The sequence below is a fragment of the Colossoma macropomum genome, unplaced genomic scaffold, assembly GCF_904425465.1.
Source record: "Colossoma macropomum unplaced genomic scaffold, Colossoma_macropomum, whole genome shotgun sequence".
In the NCBI taxonomy this organism is placed as follows: domain Eukaryota; kingdom Metazoa; phylum Chordata; class Actinopteri; order Characiformes; family Serrasalmidae; genus Colossoma; species Colossoma macropomum.
Window position 1 is genome coordinate 18,493,808 of NW_023494795.1, and position 13,766 is coordinate 18,507,573.

General features: G+C 39.8%; 1 protein-coding gene across 1 annotated transcript in view; it reads left to right on the forward strand.

Moving 5' to 3' along the window:
- brf1b (BRF1 RNA polymerase III transcription initiation factor subunit b) overlaps positions 1–13,310 on the forward strand; it is a 78,795-nt gene extending 65,485 nt beyond the window's left edge. Inside the window, exons 17-19 of the mRNA XM_036581712.1 lie at positions 4,700–4,751; positions 9,259–9,433; positions 11,036–13,310. Of these exons, the coding sequence (XP_036437605.1) occupies positions 4,700–4,751; positions 9,259–9,433; positions 11,036–11,073 (265 nt within the window). The 3' untranslated portion in view covers positions 11,074–13,310. The remainder of the gene's footprint in view (positions 1–4,699; positions 4,752–9,258; positions 9,434–11,035) is intronic.
- The last annotated feature ends 456 nt before the right edge of the window (positions 13,311–13,766 follow it).

The window sequence follows — 13,766 nt, forward strand, 5'->3', positions numbered from 1 at the left end:
CCTAGCTACAAAACCCACAAGAACATGACGGTATTACAGGAAGTGTATGATTTCCCTTCTTAAATCTTCTCCATGATAACTGTGATATAGCTCCCATGTTACCAGAGTGTTGGCTGGGTGAATTTATGCTAATGTCTACTTTGTGTTTGATGTGACACATTCGAGACAGACATAGTAGGAGGAGAAGAAAGCTATTGTTTAATTTACAATGAACACCAGGCTTTCTGTGTTCTGTGTTCTGCTGTGAGTGCATGATGCAAATAATAGCCTAATAAGTTCTCTGTGCAGTTCAAGTCTGTAAATTGTAACACTGTTAGCATGTGTATGTATATACAAACATAAGTACATAGTATGTGATGATGTTTATTTCTTTGTTATTTTGCTTTTTCTCTGCTTGTCTCTGTGGAAAGCTAATGTGAGCGTTTACATTAATAATGGACATTGCCTGTTAAAGAGTCCTGGGAGATTCCAGGAAATTATTGATGACAGTGCGGCGTGGGGATTGATTGTTAAGTGGGCAAATTTGTCTTGCGTGAATTCGCTCCATTAGCCAGCTCATCCACCATCTGTCCTGGGGCGGGAGCAAGCAGCCGGGGGGCGTGGAGCCTGGCATCAGGATGACGCCCCCTCACCAGCCTGTCCCAGCGAGCCCTGGGGGCATGCTGCACTCTCTGCGGATGCCCCATTGCTACCCCCACTGAGAGGTCATGGACTGGACACCCAAAATGGACTACTTGCCTCACTGAATAATACAAGCTCTCCATCTGGTTGCTGTAATTTTCCATTAGTGAAGACATTGCTGTTGCATGTCTTGTATTCTCAGATCTAACAGTTGTATTTTTTTTTACGTTTCTCATATTTGCTTGGCACTCTCCTCCCAGCTTGAGCTGCTGTGAAAATTGCTTAAGCAGTTATCATAATGTGTATAAAATCGTTTAATATGGTAAGCTTCTTTTTATTGCCCACTAGTAAGCTCCCAAGGCTTGTATAGTAAGGGGGCAGCAGTGGCCAGATGCTGCATGATGTTTTAGTATGTACGTAGTATGTAGTAGTACTAAGGCCAGGGCCCCCAAGCATTACATGGGATAAACATGGAGGGTTTAGCTGATCCATATAGACCTCCTGCTGGACTTCCTGGTTTTGATGAGCAAAGTTAAGCCATTGGACCTTTATGGTCTTTTATGTGTAAAATTGATTTAACCCCGTCTTTTCCGTAGAGACTTACTTTGAACTGAACTGAGTATTGACCTGCAAATTAACTGATGAATGCAATACAGCATGCAAGCACAGCATGCAGTTTTGTGTCCATTGTTTGCATTAGTTAATTGTGTTCAGCTGAAGAAGTTTTCGTTGTAATATGAGCCTTGTGTGCTTCACAGCACCACTTTTACCAACTCTGCGGGTTGCCAAGGTGTCCTTCACACTCCTCTGTCATTCACACCTAACTTAAATGCTGTTACTGCATCAGCAAAGCCAGAAAAATACCCAAACCCTCCCTATTAGAGACTCCTTATGATGCCACAGTCACAAATGCCCACACATAATCCAACTACAAGTGCCAGCACCCTTCCAGACTAGGGTGGCAGACGGGATTTCACTGTTGGTTGTCTCTGTGATGTGTAAGTGGCCTAGCCAAAGGGAAGGGGCTTTTGGAAACCCACATGGGGATGCAGTCTTGGTCAGCTCCAGCCTAGCCCTGTCTGCAACAACAAAAAAAAAAAAACAGTGGAAACGGGCAGTGGAGGTCAAAGTTCAGCAGCCACTTTTAGGACCTCACCCTAAGGTGCCACACAACTGACCCATTCTCGCCTTACCCATTCTCTGTTGTAAAGGCTTGATGCTCCCAGACCAAACGTCTCTTCGCAGTAGACTTCCCCCTATTAAGCGCATAGAGGAAGACTTGCAGTATAATGGGTTGTTTTTACCGAGCTGCCCACACATGGCCATATCTCAGTGCAGCTCTGCTCTTAATTCAGCCCATCTAAACTGCTTCAGGGATACCAGCGCTCAGAGCTATCTGACCATGATCTGTTTCACAGTGTGTTATCATAGACGTTCTGTCATACATAGTGCATTAGATTGACTGACATCGAGACAAAGTGTGGGAGTTGTGACAAGCAGAGTAATTGTGTTTGTATTATCTGACTTGGCAAAGGTATAAATCCTTTTTTGAAAGTGATCTCAGTACAGGTTCTGGTAAAATGAAAGATTAACAAACGAGATTGTGCCAGACGTCTGTTTGACCGCATCTGAGGTTATTCTGAGAAGCTGCAGATGCATTTGGAGAATTGAATTTGAAAACTAGATAAATTACAGTAATCAGTGTTTGATTGCATTGGCAGATGCTCTCACTGTATCTCAGGCTTTTTCAGGTCCCATTATGACTCAGTGAGCTCCGACGGATTGTTATCGATTCCCCGTTACTGCCCTGTGCTATGGAATGGAAGGTCACAAGGAAAAATAATTGAAAGCAATCGCTTAGCCTTTCAGCCCCAGTATTATGCCCAGTGCATTTTGTGTGGCCCTCCCATTTACTTGCTCATGGGCTATCTCCTGAGCCCAATACTAGAAGATTATATACATTTCTCACTCCCACTGAGCAGAGCCGGTCAATATATATTCTCCACATTCTGCCCAGAGGCCATTTGCCCAGTGTAGCTCACACACGCTTGTAAGTGTATTAGTTGCAGCCGGCTGAAGGTCCTGAGACTGTCTGAAACGTCTCTCACTCCACGAAGGAGCTTGAGGGTGATCGTGTTTTGCAGTAATGTGTTGGGTAATCCTAATGCCAGTGTTACAGTGGGGATCAGTGCCAGAGCTCAGCACACCAGTAGCTGCAGTGCACATGGTGGCCCAGGCCAAGGCAGACAAGGCTTAGCTCACCTTGCACCCAGCAGATGGCTGGTGCTAGCTGCCATTCCTAATGAGGCACGTCGAAGCAGAGTGGCGAGCACTGTCTCTCTGCTCCTCACCATCCTCCTCCTCTTTTTCTTAAGCTGATTAATTAGCACCACTTTCGCTTACGGGCCAGGAAAGCACTCCTGCCGATTCCTCAGGGAGGGCTCACCAGGGAGGCCCACTCGCTGCCCAGCTTCTAGTTCTCACACTGGGATGGTTCGGTATGTGAGTGTATTAAGGAAAGAGAGATATTATGTGTGACTGTGTGTGGGCTAGAATGCGTTGGTGTGTATTTCTTGCTTGTGAAGATTCATGCATGACATTTAGAGATTATAAGAAATTTGTCCAGGTACCCTCTTCCTTAATCCTCTACCTCATTTCCTCTCTGTTTTTCAAGTCATGGCCACACTTGTCTAAAAACATATATAACACAGAAAATTATTGATAAAACATTGGTGGTCTACCAGATCTCACACAGTTGTTTGGAGTCCCATTTTCTGGGTAACCTTTAATAATTTGATAACTCTGATTTTGAAAAAGGAAAAAAAAGTTTTTTTCACTTGTTTTCCTTTGACATTCCCCTTCGTTGTGCAAGAGGATTCTCTTATATCTAACTTGAACATGCCTGTTTTGAAAGGAACTTAAATGAAGGATGTTCTCTGATTTAAGAAGTATTTTTTAAGCATTACTTTCCCTCTGTTCCTTTAATTATTATTAATTATTATTATAAATGATATAAAATTATTAGTCCTGTATTTGAATTTCAGTAATGACAGTTAAAAAAATCACTGCAGTTTTCTGTGCAACAAATGAATGTCCATGTTAATGTTTGGTAGCACAGTTTGTGATATGTACACACAGTTGGAAAAACACCCATGCATTTAATGATTTTACTGTATTATAGTTTTTTGTCTGAATGTTTATGTCTTTAAAGTTTATGATAATGGATGATTGATGGATGATTCATCCCATTGTTAATGTCCACAGCTTCAGAGCACTCAACGCTGAAGTGAAGACTACTTCTTTAGAACTAGCATCTACATTTCTATACTAGTGCTAAGGTCACCCTGAACATTTAGGCAGCCTCTTCAGTTCTTCTCTCAGTCACTCGTCTCTACTCACACAGGACCAGCACGGACACGCATCAAGGTCATTTTTTTCCAGAACGTTCTGTCGTTTCTTCCGTTCCTTTCCCTTCCCCCTCAAGACTAATTAACTTTTCAAACGAGTCTCTTTAATATTAGCCTTAAATAGTGTGGGGCGTTTGATGTTCAAATCCGATTGCTGGCAGATGTAAGCTAAGCATTTCATCAGTGCCACAGGGCGTCTTTTCACCCAGTGGTGCGGCTCTCGGGCTGAACAAAGTGCTTTAGCTATGCTTAAATAATCTGCAGTGCGGGAGGAGCCCAGGGATGAGACAGGATGCTTGGCGCAGTTTTTTAAGAGGACTATGAGGCCGGTCATGGGAAACCGAATCCACTGCGGCTCTGCTTATTTTATGCATTCACTCTGGAAGTGGGATGGAATTTGGAAATTTCTGCCTGCATTATTCGTTTCTGTGGGATGTTTCAGAGCCACAGTGGTAGCATTATCTCTCTGCGAGGGTGTGTGCATCTGCAAGCTATGTGACTGAAAAAGGTTCTAGCATTATCTGTGACGCAGAATGTAACAAAAACATTGGTGTGGATTTAAGCTGAATCAAATGTAACCTGCAGATGGAAGTTTCCCTGTACAGTACAATAGCTTATTGTAGTGTGAGAAAACTAATGATTAATAACACTCTCTCTCTGCACTTTCCTAGGCTCCGCCCACTAATATCATCCAGTCCCAAGAAGAAGAGAGCAGCGGTCCAGGTGAGGAAAGAAATGCCTCTGAGAGATGAATAATAAGGCTCCATACTGATAGCATGGACGTAGGGCTAGCCTCTGTATTTTACAGGCTTTGAAAACTTGTTGGTGTTTCCGAGTGAGTACTCTCAATACTACCCTTGAAAACAATAATATTTACACTTCATAATTAGCTATAATTTTAAGTTTGTTCATTCATGTCAGCTGTTTTTTTAATTAAAAATACTCTTTTTTTGTAACAAATGGTTATACTTTTATATATCCCTATTTTATGTTGCAAAGATGCTGTGAGAAGAGAGGAGAGAGATAAGTCTGACTGTATTTTTGCGTACCTACATAGCAGCAATGACACATTTCAAGATATAAATATTTGAAAGTCTTTGTTTAGTAATTTATTATCATTGTCTGTTTCGCTTATTTACTGAATAAATAACGTTAGCTAAATTCATATTCCATTGCAGCGGTCCAAGTTCAGTTCTATTACGAGTAAAAAAAAATCTTTGATAGACAAACACAAATCTCACTCAGAATGACAAATCAGGAAGTTATTTTAAAGTTGTAAACTAAATTTTTGTATATTAAAGGCTGTTATCTTTGTCCCTCAGCTCCACCGTGGGTAAACATGCGAGCGAGGATGCAGTCAGCTTCTTCAATTCAATGTCAAAACTATAGACAAATAAATTAGTGTGTTTTTGGTAATTTCTCTTTGTTTAAACAGTGTTTGCCATTTTAATGTCTTTCAGTAACTTTCCTTTCTCCCATCCTTTAAAGAAAAAAGTGACTTGAAAGGTGGAATTGAAGGGCGTTCAGCCTTTAGCTGAGATTATCTAGAGATTGGATGATTTTTTATAGCCTAAAATTATGTCCCTCATTATTGTCTCCCTCATTTTTCTGGTTTTATGATAAAATGTTTTGTTTCGAACAGTGATAAATAAGCCTTTAAACCTTAGCTGGGATGATAAAATGCATCATTATTTTATTCACCTTCTGTTCGACTTTTGAAAACTTTAGCAGGCAACATGAACTCACTGACCAATCACGATCGTCTCTGTGGTTGGCAACAGTCACACAAGTGGATTGGCTGTGTCCCAGCAACTAGAACCTTTTGACAAACATTAAAAAGAATTAGTTTGACTTCTGCTTTGTCATGGTTGGTGTTAGCATCTCCAAAATCAGCTCAAACTATAATATGGACATCCGAGTTGAATGTGGAAGCTCATAAAATTTCAGCTCCTGAATAAGGTGATGAAGCTCTCCGTGCTATTTTTGCTATATGGAAACTAGCCTGCCCAATGGGACTGTTTGTCCATTTTGTGAGGAGAAAAGGCCTTTTTTGTGTTTTTGTCATGGAACGAACAACACAGCAAAATTTCAAAAGATTCACATCCGGTGGGTATAAGTTTGATGCCAAAATTGTATCTGAATATTTCACATTTAATGTCATTTATTCACACCATGTTTGGTGTGTAACAGCCTTAACTATGAAGATGGTCAGGAATCTACTATTCTAAAGTGTTAACAAGAAATGAAGCTTCCGAATACTCAAAAAGAATATCAGTGTAATGAACAAACACAACCCTGCATAGACAGAAGGGTTAAATCAACAATATTCCTGTGAACAAATTGCTTCATAAGCCGGGGTTTAATGGGATTAAACAAATGGCATCAGTTTAGAATGGTGTGTGCTCTGTTTTATTACAGAGTCAGTACATTCTATGCTATCAGCTTGTCTGTGGTTGGAGGGCTTTGACCTGACGTAACCTACAGCCCCAGTTGAGCTCCGTGCTATGTCTTTCTCATGAATCAGATGATTCATCATAAAAGGCTGTAGCAGTGACCCTGCAAATGGCACATTATTCATGTTTATGTTTATTTGATCTGAAGTCAGTATCTGCAGTCATGGTTAGATGGTTTGATGGATTAGCATTTGAGCTCTGTGGCTTTTAGTGCCCTGCGTGTATGCCAAGGCTGTGATTAGGAGCCCCTCAGCCTGTGTTTAAAACTGATGCTGCGCTGAGAGAGAGAGAGAGAAAGAGAGAGAGAGAGAGAGAGAGAGAGAGAGAGAGGAAAGGGAGACGGAGGGGGGAGGGGTCTGTGCAGGCAGAGAGAGATAGAAAGAGCACACACAGAATGCTGGCGGGGGTCAACTGGGCCGTCGCTAGGCAACCTCCTGGTCCCGTCCTGGTTGCTGCAGAGCGGCTGCTCTGATTGGCTGAAGGGAGCCGGTGAAATGAATTGGGGTTACATAACCGTGTGTGTTCCTGCGAGGGAATCGGAGAGAAGTCACCCTCAACAAAGAATCAACAGCAACTGTCTGAATACCCTCTCCATCCCTAGGAAAGAAACATGAGATGAAAAATTAGCACCACTAACAGTCACTAGTATAACAATAGTGATAATAATAACAATAAATGTACAGAGCATACTTTTATACAAGTAGCAACTCAAAGTGCTTTACAATTAAGTGATAAAACTAAAATTTTAGAAGAAAATAACACAGATAAATAAGGTAAAGGTAAATAAAAGGAAACATTAAATATGTAATCCGCAGTAGCTCAATATAATAATCTTAAAATCTGCCGTAACTTTGACAGGATATCATACTATGATATTCAGTTCCAAAATGCTGTATATCCATATGTATATTTGTAGTCATTTTGAATACAAAGAGGTTTGAAAAGAATAGCAACTGATGTATAACACACTTCAGTGTTTCCCATGGGTATGAAATAAGCCTGGAGGGGGGCAATAAGTTGTGTATATTTTGCAGTTTCATAATATAAGTAATAAGAGTAAGATAAGAGCATTGAACCAAATTTTGAAACACCAGCAGCTGATCAGCTGGTGCTGTGTATAAAATGTTTTGGAAATTGTTAAAATAGGACAAAGTATACTTGGAGAAGCCCAAATATAGACTATGTGTGGGAAACATTGCAGTTTTATTTCTGTAAGGTGGTATTAATCATAATTCAGCGTCGTTCTTGTAAATGTCAAGCCCACTCCTAAGATTGTGTGTATCACATAAAATGTATATGTTTTCGGAGGAGGGACAACATTTGTGAAAGAGTTGTTTAACTTGTTTTGAATATAATTTATTTATCATATAAACGTAATTGTTTTGATGATTAATGTAATATTTTTAAAATGTTGTATAAAACAGAAAAGACATATATGCGTCTGTTTAATAGGGGTGCACCGATAATTTTTTGGCCACTTCTGATTCTGATTTCTTCGCAGCCATATTGGCTGATGGACAAATTTTTTAACAAATTTTTATTAGTTTTTTTTTTTTTAACCCAAGCTCACACTTTATGGGGTAAGTGAACACACTAGCACTTTTCTAGTACTTTCTGTTAGCCAAAGCACTACATAAAAAAACATCTGCATTTGCTGTTTAATGGGCCAAACTGGTATTTTAGATTTGTAAATGAAAAATTAGTTGTCTACTTAGAAAATATGAAAACAAGTAAATTGCTACATGCATCAACATTTTGATATACATTGCAGCCGCATTCAAATACAGCAAGTGCACCAACCTGCCTCACATTATTTATGTCATAAACTGGTAACACATATTGGTCAAAATTAAAGTAATAAATCGATCAATTGCCAATTTGGGTTTTGGAGCAAAAATCTCTTACTGCATCTCTTACTGTTGCTTGCGCTTGTTTATTTCACTTTCCCAAAAAAAAAGACCAATCAAAAAAATTAAGGCAGTTTAATTTCAGTTTACTTATCCTGAATTATTCACCTAGTCTAATGCATCAGACCTGTCTTTTCACATGAAACTTGAAGTCTCATGGCCTTCTGTCCCAGATCTTCTAGCCACCAAGCCTTTGTGTCTGATTGATCCCAGTTAGGATTGACCCAATCAGGGACTGACCCACAGGCAAGCTGCAGGCTGCCTTTGAGGCCAGCAGACGGGGTTGGTTCTGAAGTGGTGCATGCTTGGCAGAACCACTATCAGCAGAACCCTGCTGCTGCCTGTCCCACGGCAAGAGACCGCCTAGAGAGGACCCTCGTGCCATCTGAGCCAGCCTGAGCTATAATTAGCATGAAGACTTACATACACATATTCACTTTTCCACAACATGATAATTAATTAGGACTCTCTCTTCCTCGGGCACTGCTTCCTCTCTCTGATGCCTGATGGGAAGTGAGGCCTTGCTTCTGTCTTTTGTCTTTTTTCCATTTTTTTCTCTCGCTTTCTCTGTTTCAGTCTTTTCTTTTTTTACCGGTAGGAAAGTAGTCAGTACTGAACAGATAGCATATTTTATAATTGGCAGAGATCCCATGTTCCCACTTGTTTCTTTTATGTATTAAATCACCACTTTATGCCCCATCATTGATTTTATTGGATGTCTCCTCAGGGCACTGAATAATGGTAGTTTCAGCATATTGTTAGTTAAAGTAAGGCTTTATGAATAGAGGTCCTAGGCCAACACATAGGATACTGCAAGTCAACATAAATCTTACAGATGGAGCCAATGTTTCTGCCCTTTGTGATTTTCAGGTTATGCCTAACCCAGTGATGCTGCCTTTAGCAACCCCTGAGCCCCCTCCTGCACCTACCCCTCCTCCAGTGGTGGAAAGCGGCCCTGTTACATATGAGGAGCCCACTGAGGAAGAGGAGGAGGAAGAGGCAGAGGAGCCCTGTGTCAGCGCCATGGAGCTTATGGGAGGCAGCGGTCAGTATGGACACTACAGTGGGTGATAAATTCAAGTTAATGACTGAAGTCAAATTGAATATTTTGGCATTAAATTAGATTTACACAATCTTCTCTCACCCCAAATACAGTTTATCAGCCAGGTTTGGCATCTGAAGTTTGCTTCTTTAGTTTTGCACTGGAGCTACAAGGCTAATGTAGCTAAAAAGTGATGAATTCATATGTAGTAGTGGGCGATATACCAGTTCATCTTCTTCGTCATAAACTTTATACTGGTATGCCAAAAATAAGCATGGATATTGCAACATACAGATTAGCTCGTTTAGTTGAGTGGGTCAGTCAAGGATGTTTTAGTCACGTTTCAATGAAAATGAAAGCGCAGCAGTCCCTCAGATCCCACTGTGTTACAGACACTGAGATCCAGTTTGTTGTTGAGGGAGCAGACAAAATATGGAAGGAACAGCAGGTTTCTTAGGGTTAGCCTTTACTCTAACATGGACACCAGCCCACTTTCCGCACTTCAGTTTCCTTTCACACCTGCGTGTGGCACCACCTCCTTCGGTCAGCTGTATCAGATGATGCCAGAGTCTTGAGTCTGTTTCTTGAAACAAAGTGCCTCTCAGCAGCTACTGACAATGTGAATGACTTACAATAATTACAACATTCCAGCAGTCTAATGGTCATAGATGTAAGCACAAGTGTATTGGGCATGTATGAGATGAATGAATGAGAAATTTGAATGTGAAACAACATTTAGCACATTTCTTGCTGAGTCCAGAGAAGCTGCTGCATGCTTGCATGTACATACCTTTTATCTTGTCAGGGTTGGAACACAATATTGATGTCTTTGTTATTGTTCAGTTGTTTTTACTATTTTACATTTGCTTTGGTTCTAAAATATGATTCCTATTAAAAGTGAAGGGACATACACAGTACTGTGTAAATGTTTTAGGAATCTGAGAAAATTTGATATAAGAAAAAAAACAATTAATTGGGCAGCAAGCATTTATTGGCTCAGAAAAAAAATAATATTAAAATAAAAATTAATTATATAAATAGATTAGTGATTTAATGTATGTTTCCAAACCTCTGCTCCTGGCAGTCCAGAAGTTTTTGTAGCCATCATCCAACACCTGGTTTGACCCAGCAATACTTTATTTTGTTAAATCATGTGTGCTGAGGATGGAATTAAATAAAACTTTGTTTTTTTTAAGCTAGCTAACAAGATGTCTGCTACCTTTTTGAAAATTACTGTATTTGTATATGTTTATTTGCATCAATTCTAATGAAATATATTGTTTTTACAAACAAACCGTCAGGTGCCTGAAATTTTATATATATAATCCTGGGCAAAAAAATTGCCTGAATAGATTAAATCAATCTAAATAAAACAAGTTTATTAACATTGTCATGTTACTTTTCATCATTTCCGTTAGCAGTCTGTGTCAACTTGTGATAAATTACCTCATCCTTCTTCTTCTCTCTTAGATCTATAGATCACTTATCAGAAATCAGCCGTATTACCCAGCGGCAGTTTGCCAGCTAGTCTAAAACTCACACTTCTTTTTATTCAGATATCCCCAAATCCCAGCCCTATCATTAATCTTTCCTTCCCTTTCCCAGAATATGGCTGTGAGGCTGAAGAGGAAGAAGTTTTCTAGTCTGCACTATTTTTCCCCTTCTTCAGCGAGCGATGCTTTTCATCAGCCCCAGAACCCTTCCTTCCTCCCCATGGAGACAGGAGAACAAGGTTTAGACATGTGTGCTATTGTTGTTACCATGGAATATTCCTGTATCCCTACTTCTTATGCACCGGAGGACTTGTTCAGCTTCTGCAGCATCTGGCAGAGTGGAGGGACATTTTGGGGTTGAACGCAACACTTGAGCAAGACATGACTTTAAACTGTGTTTTGGACCATTAGCCTCACGTTAATCCAGCAGCTGCGCATTGCTGTAGTCACTTTCGGAAGGGATGTTTATCAGACCATGCCCATGCCTAAGAGGAAACCTAATAAGCCGTTAAGCATCCTGTTATGTCAGTGATATAGCTGGAGACTAAGCTAAAGCAGACACGCATTCATTAATGAAGTATACACCTCTGTCTCTCTCAGGGGGGATGGGGATTGTTCTCTCTCTGGATGATTTGTACTGCATCCACATTTGGTTTTAAGGTCATTCACTTTCTATTTATCAGTCGACAATACAGAAGTTTTGATGCTCTCTTTTACAGACCAGCAGTTGTGATGTGGAAAGGTGTTGGCATGTTGAGGTAAAATTGAGAACAGAGAAATATCTTTTTCTCCCTTTAGTTAATTACAGTTAGCCTAGCTGCACTACTGCAGAAGTCTCAGTCACGTCTGTGGCACATAAAGATATTCATGTTTCATAGTAGCAAAGATAAATTACAGTAGTAAGAACTATACTAAGTGAGAAGTTTGTTAGGTACACCTACCTTGTACCTACCCTCATTGACCATTTTATCTGGTACATCTTCTAATTGCTGACTAAAATACCCAGTAGGTTGTTAGGCTGAACACTGAGATGTAACTTTAGTAACTTTTGTACGGCATTAAATCTTTTCAGTGTCAGCTTTTAACATTCACAGTTCTATGTGTGAGACGTTGACCATGTGACAATCTACTGTCAACTATTTTCATCACACCAGGCCCAGAGGAGCTGCTATGTGCTTACACATACACATCTATCTATGTACAGTGCAGCTATGTTTTTACTATTTTGCACAATACAAATACTTCAGATTTTACCATACAGTAGTTCTGGTGTTCTCTGTTTCAGAACCCAGCAGTTGTTCCAGAAGCACTGGAGGGTTTGCTAATAGGTGACAAATATTTTGACCAAAAATGTGAATAGTTGTATTTTTTTGGTGCTGTTTTTGTGTGGTATCTTTTTAAATGTTATTTTAGGTTTTTAAACTGTAGAATATTCTCACATAACATAATCATATGCATATGCGTATAAATGTAAATATGTGTTGTTACATAGCCTTTTCATATTTCACTTGCTTCATTTTGTTGAAGGTATACTATTTTTACTGATATACACTGATACAGTGTAAGATGCCATTCTGATTGTGTTTTATATGTTTGTTCATTATGTTTAAACATTTTCTCCAGATCAATGTTAAATTTCAGTGAAATTTAACAGACTCTTTAATGAACAGCTGGTAACCTGAGTACATTCCTGTGTAATTAAAATGACTGAAGAAAAAAAACTAATTGGTAAATATTCACCCACCTGTCAGTTTTTAATGGTGTATAGATATGTAGATCGCCTGTAGCTCATTATTATTTTCTATTTGTTAAAATATTCATTATGTTCAATACAGTGCTGGATGATATTGTCTTCATTTTCCCTCTAGAAATCATTCTATCATCCAAGCATGTCAGTGTTCAAGTGAACTGTTGTAACATGTACAGATTCTTTGTTATACATGAGCTGTGGCCCGTATTATGACCGTTGCCTGTGCTCGTCTCTCATTTCTTCATCAGAAAGACGCACAACCACCGAAAAATCTCTTGGCGAGTAACACGAGATGAGCCACAGACCCTCAGGTGTGTGTATATGTATGCGTGTTTGTGTGTGAGAGAGCAGCAGATGGCCAGCCCTCTGTTCTCCACATGCCTCACACGTCTCCTTGCCATATCACCATCAGCTCTCGTCACCAGATTGCTTCATCAGTCACATGAACACATTGAGCCTTAGACCTCCATTCAGTAATGCAGCATTTCCATTCCATTATCAGGATGGAGGTTCATCCTGTGAATCAGTTTGTGCACCTGAGACCCGAGGAACAAAGACCGAACATCTTGAAGATGAACTCGATGAGTAATGAAGTAGCAAATCTGTTATTTCCTCTCTTATAATTGAGTTCAAATGCAGTTCAGATACAGTGCAGTACATTTAATTTCCAGTCAAAACAGCCATTAAGTATAAGTTATTCATTTTTCATCCTTAAGAAAAAGCAGAAAACATATTTAGCAGAAAATTACACAGAAGCCTCAACAACTAAATATAATGGCTATTTTTCAGTACTTAATGTCTCCACTCTTTGCCTTTCTTGCTTTTGGTTTGTCAAAGAAATAGTCAGGGATATTTTCCACATCCACAAATGCACAATCCCTGTACACTGGTCTGGGCTCTGGGGTGGTTAGTCCATTGTTCTGAGAACACCAGCAGCTTCTTTGTCTGATTTGCAAATGTTTTTCTTGTCTGTCAATTTTCTTTTCTCAGTAATGGCTTCTTGATAACTACACATCCTTTCAGACCCATTGCACTGAGATGTCCTTTCACAGTGGAGGGATGGACAGAAAACACTTGTGGACACTTGTGGATT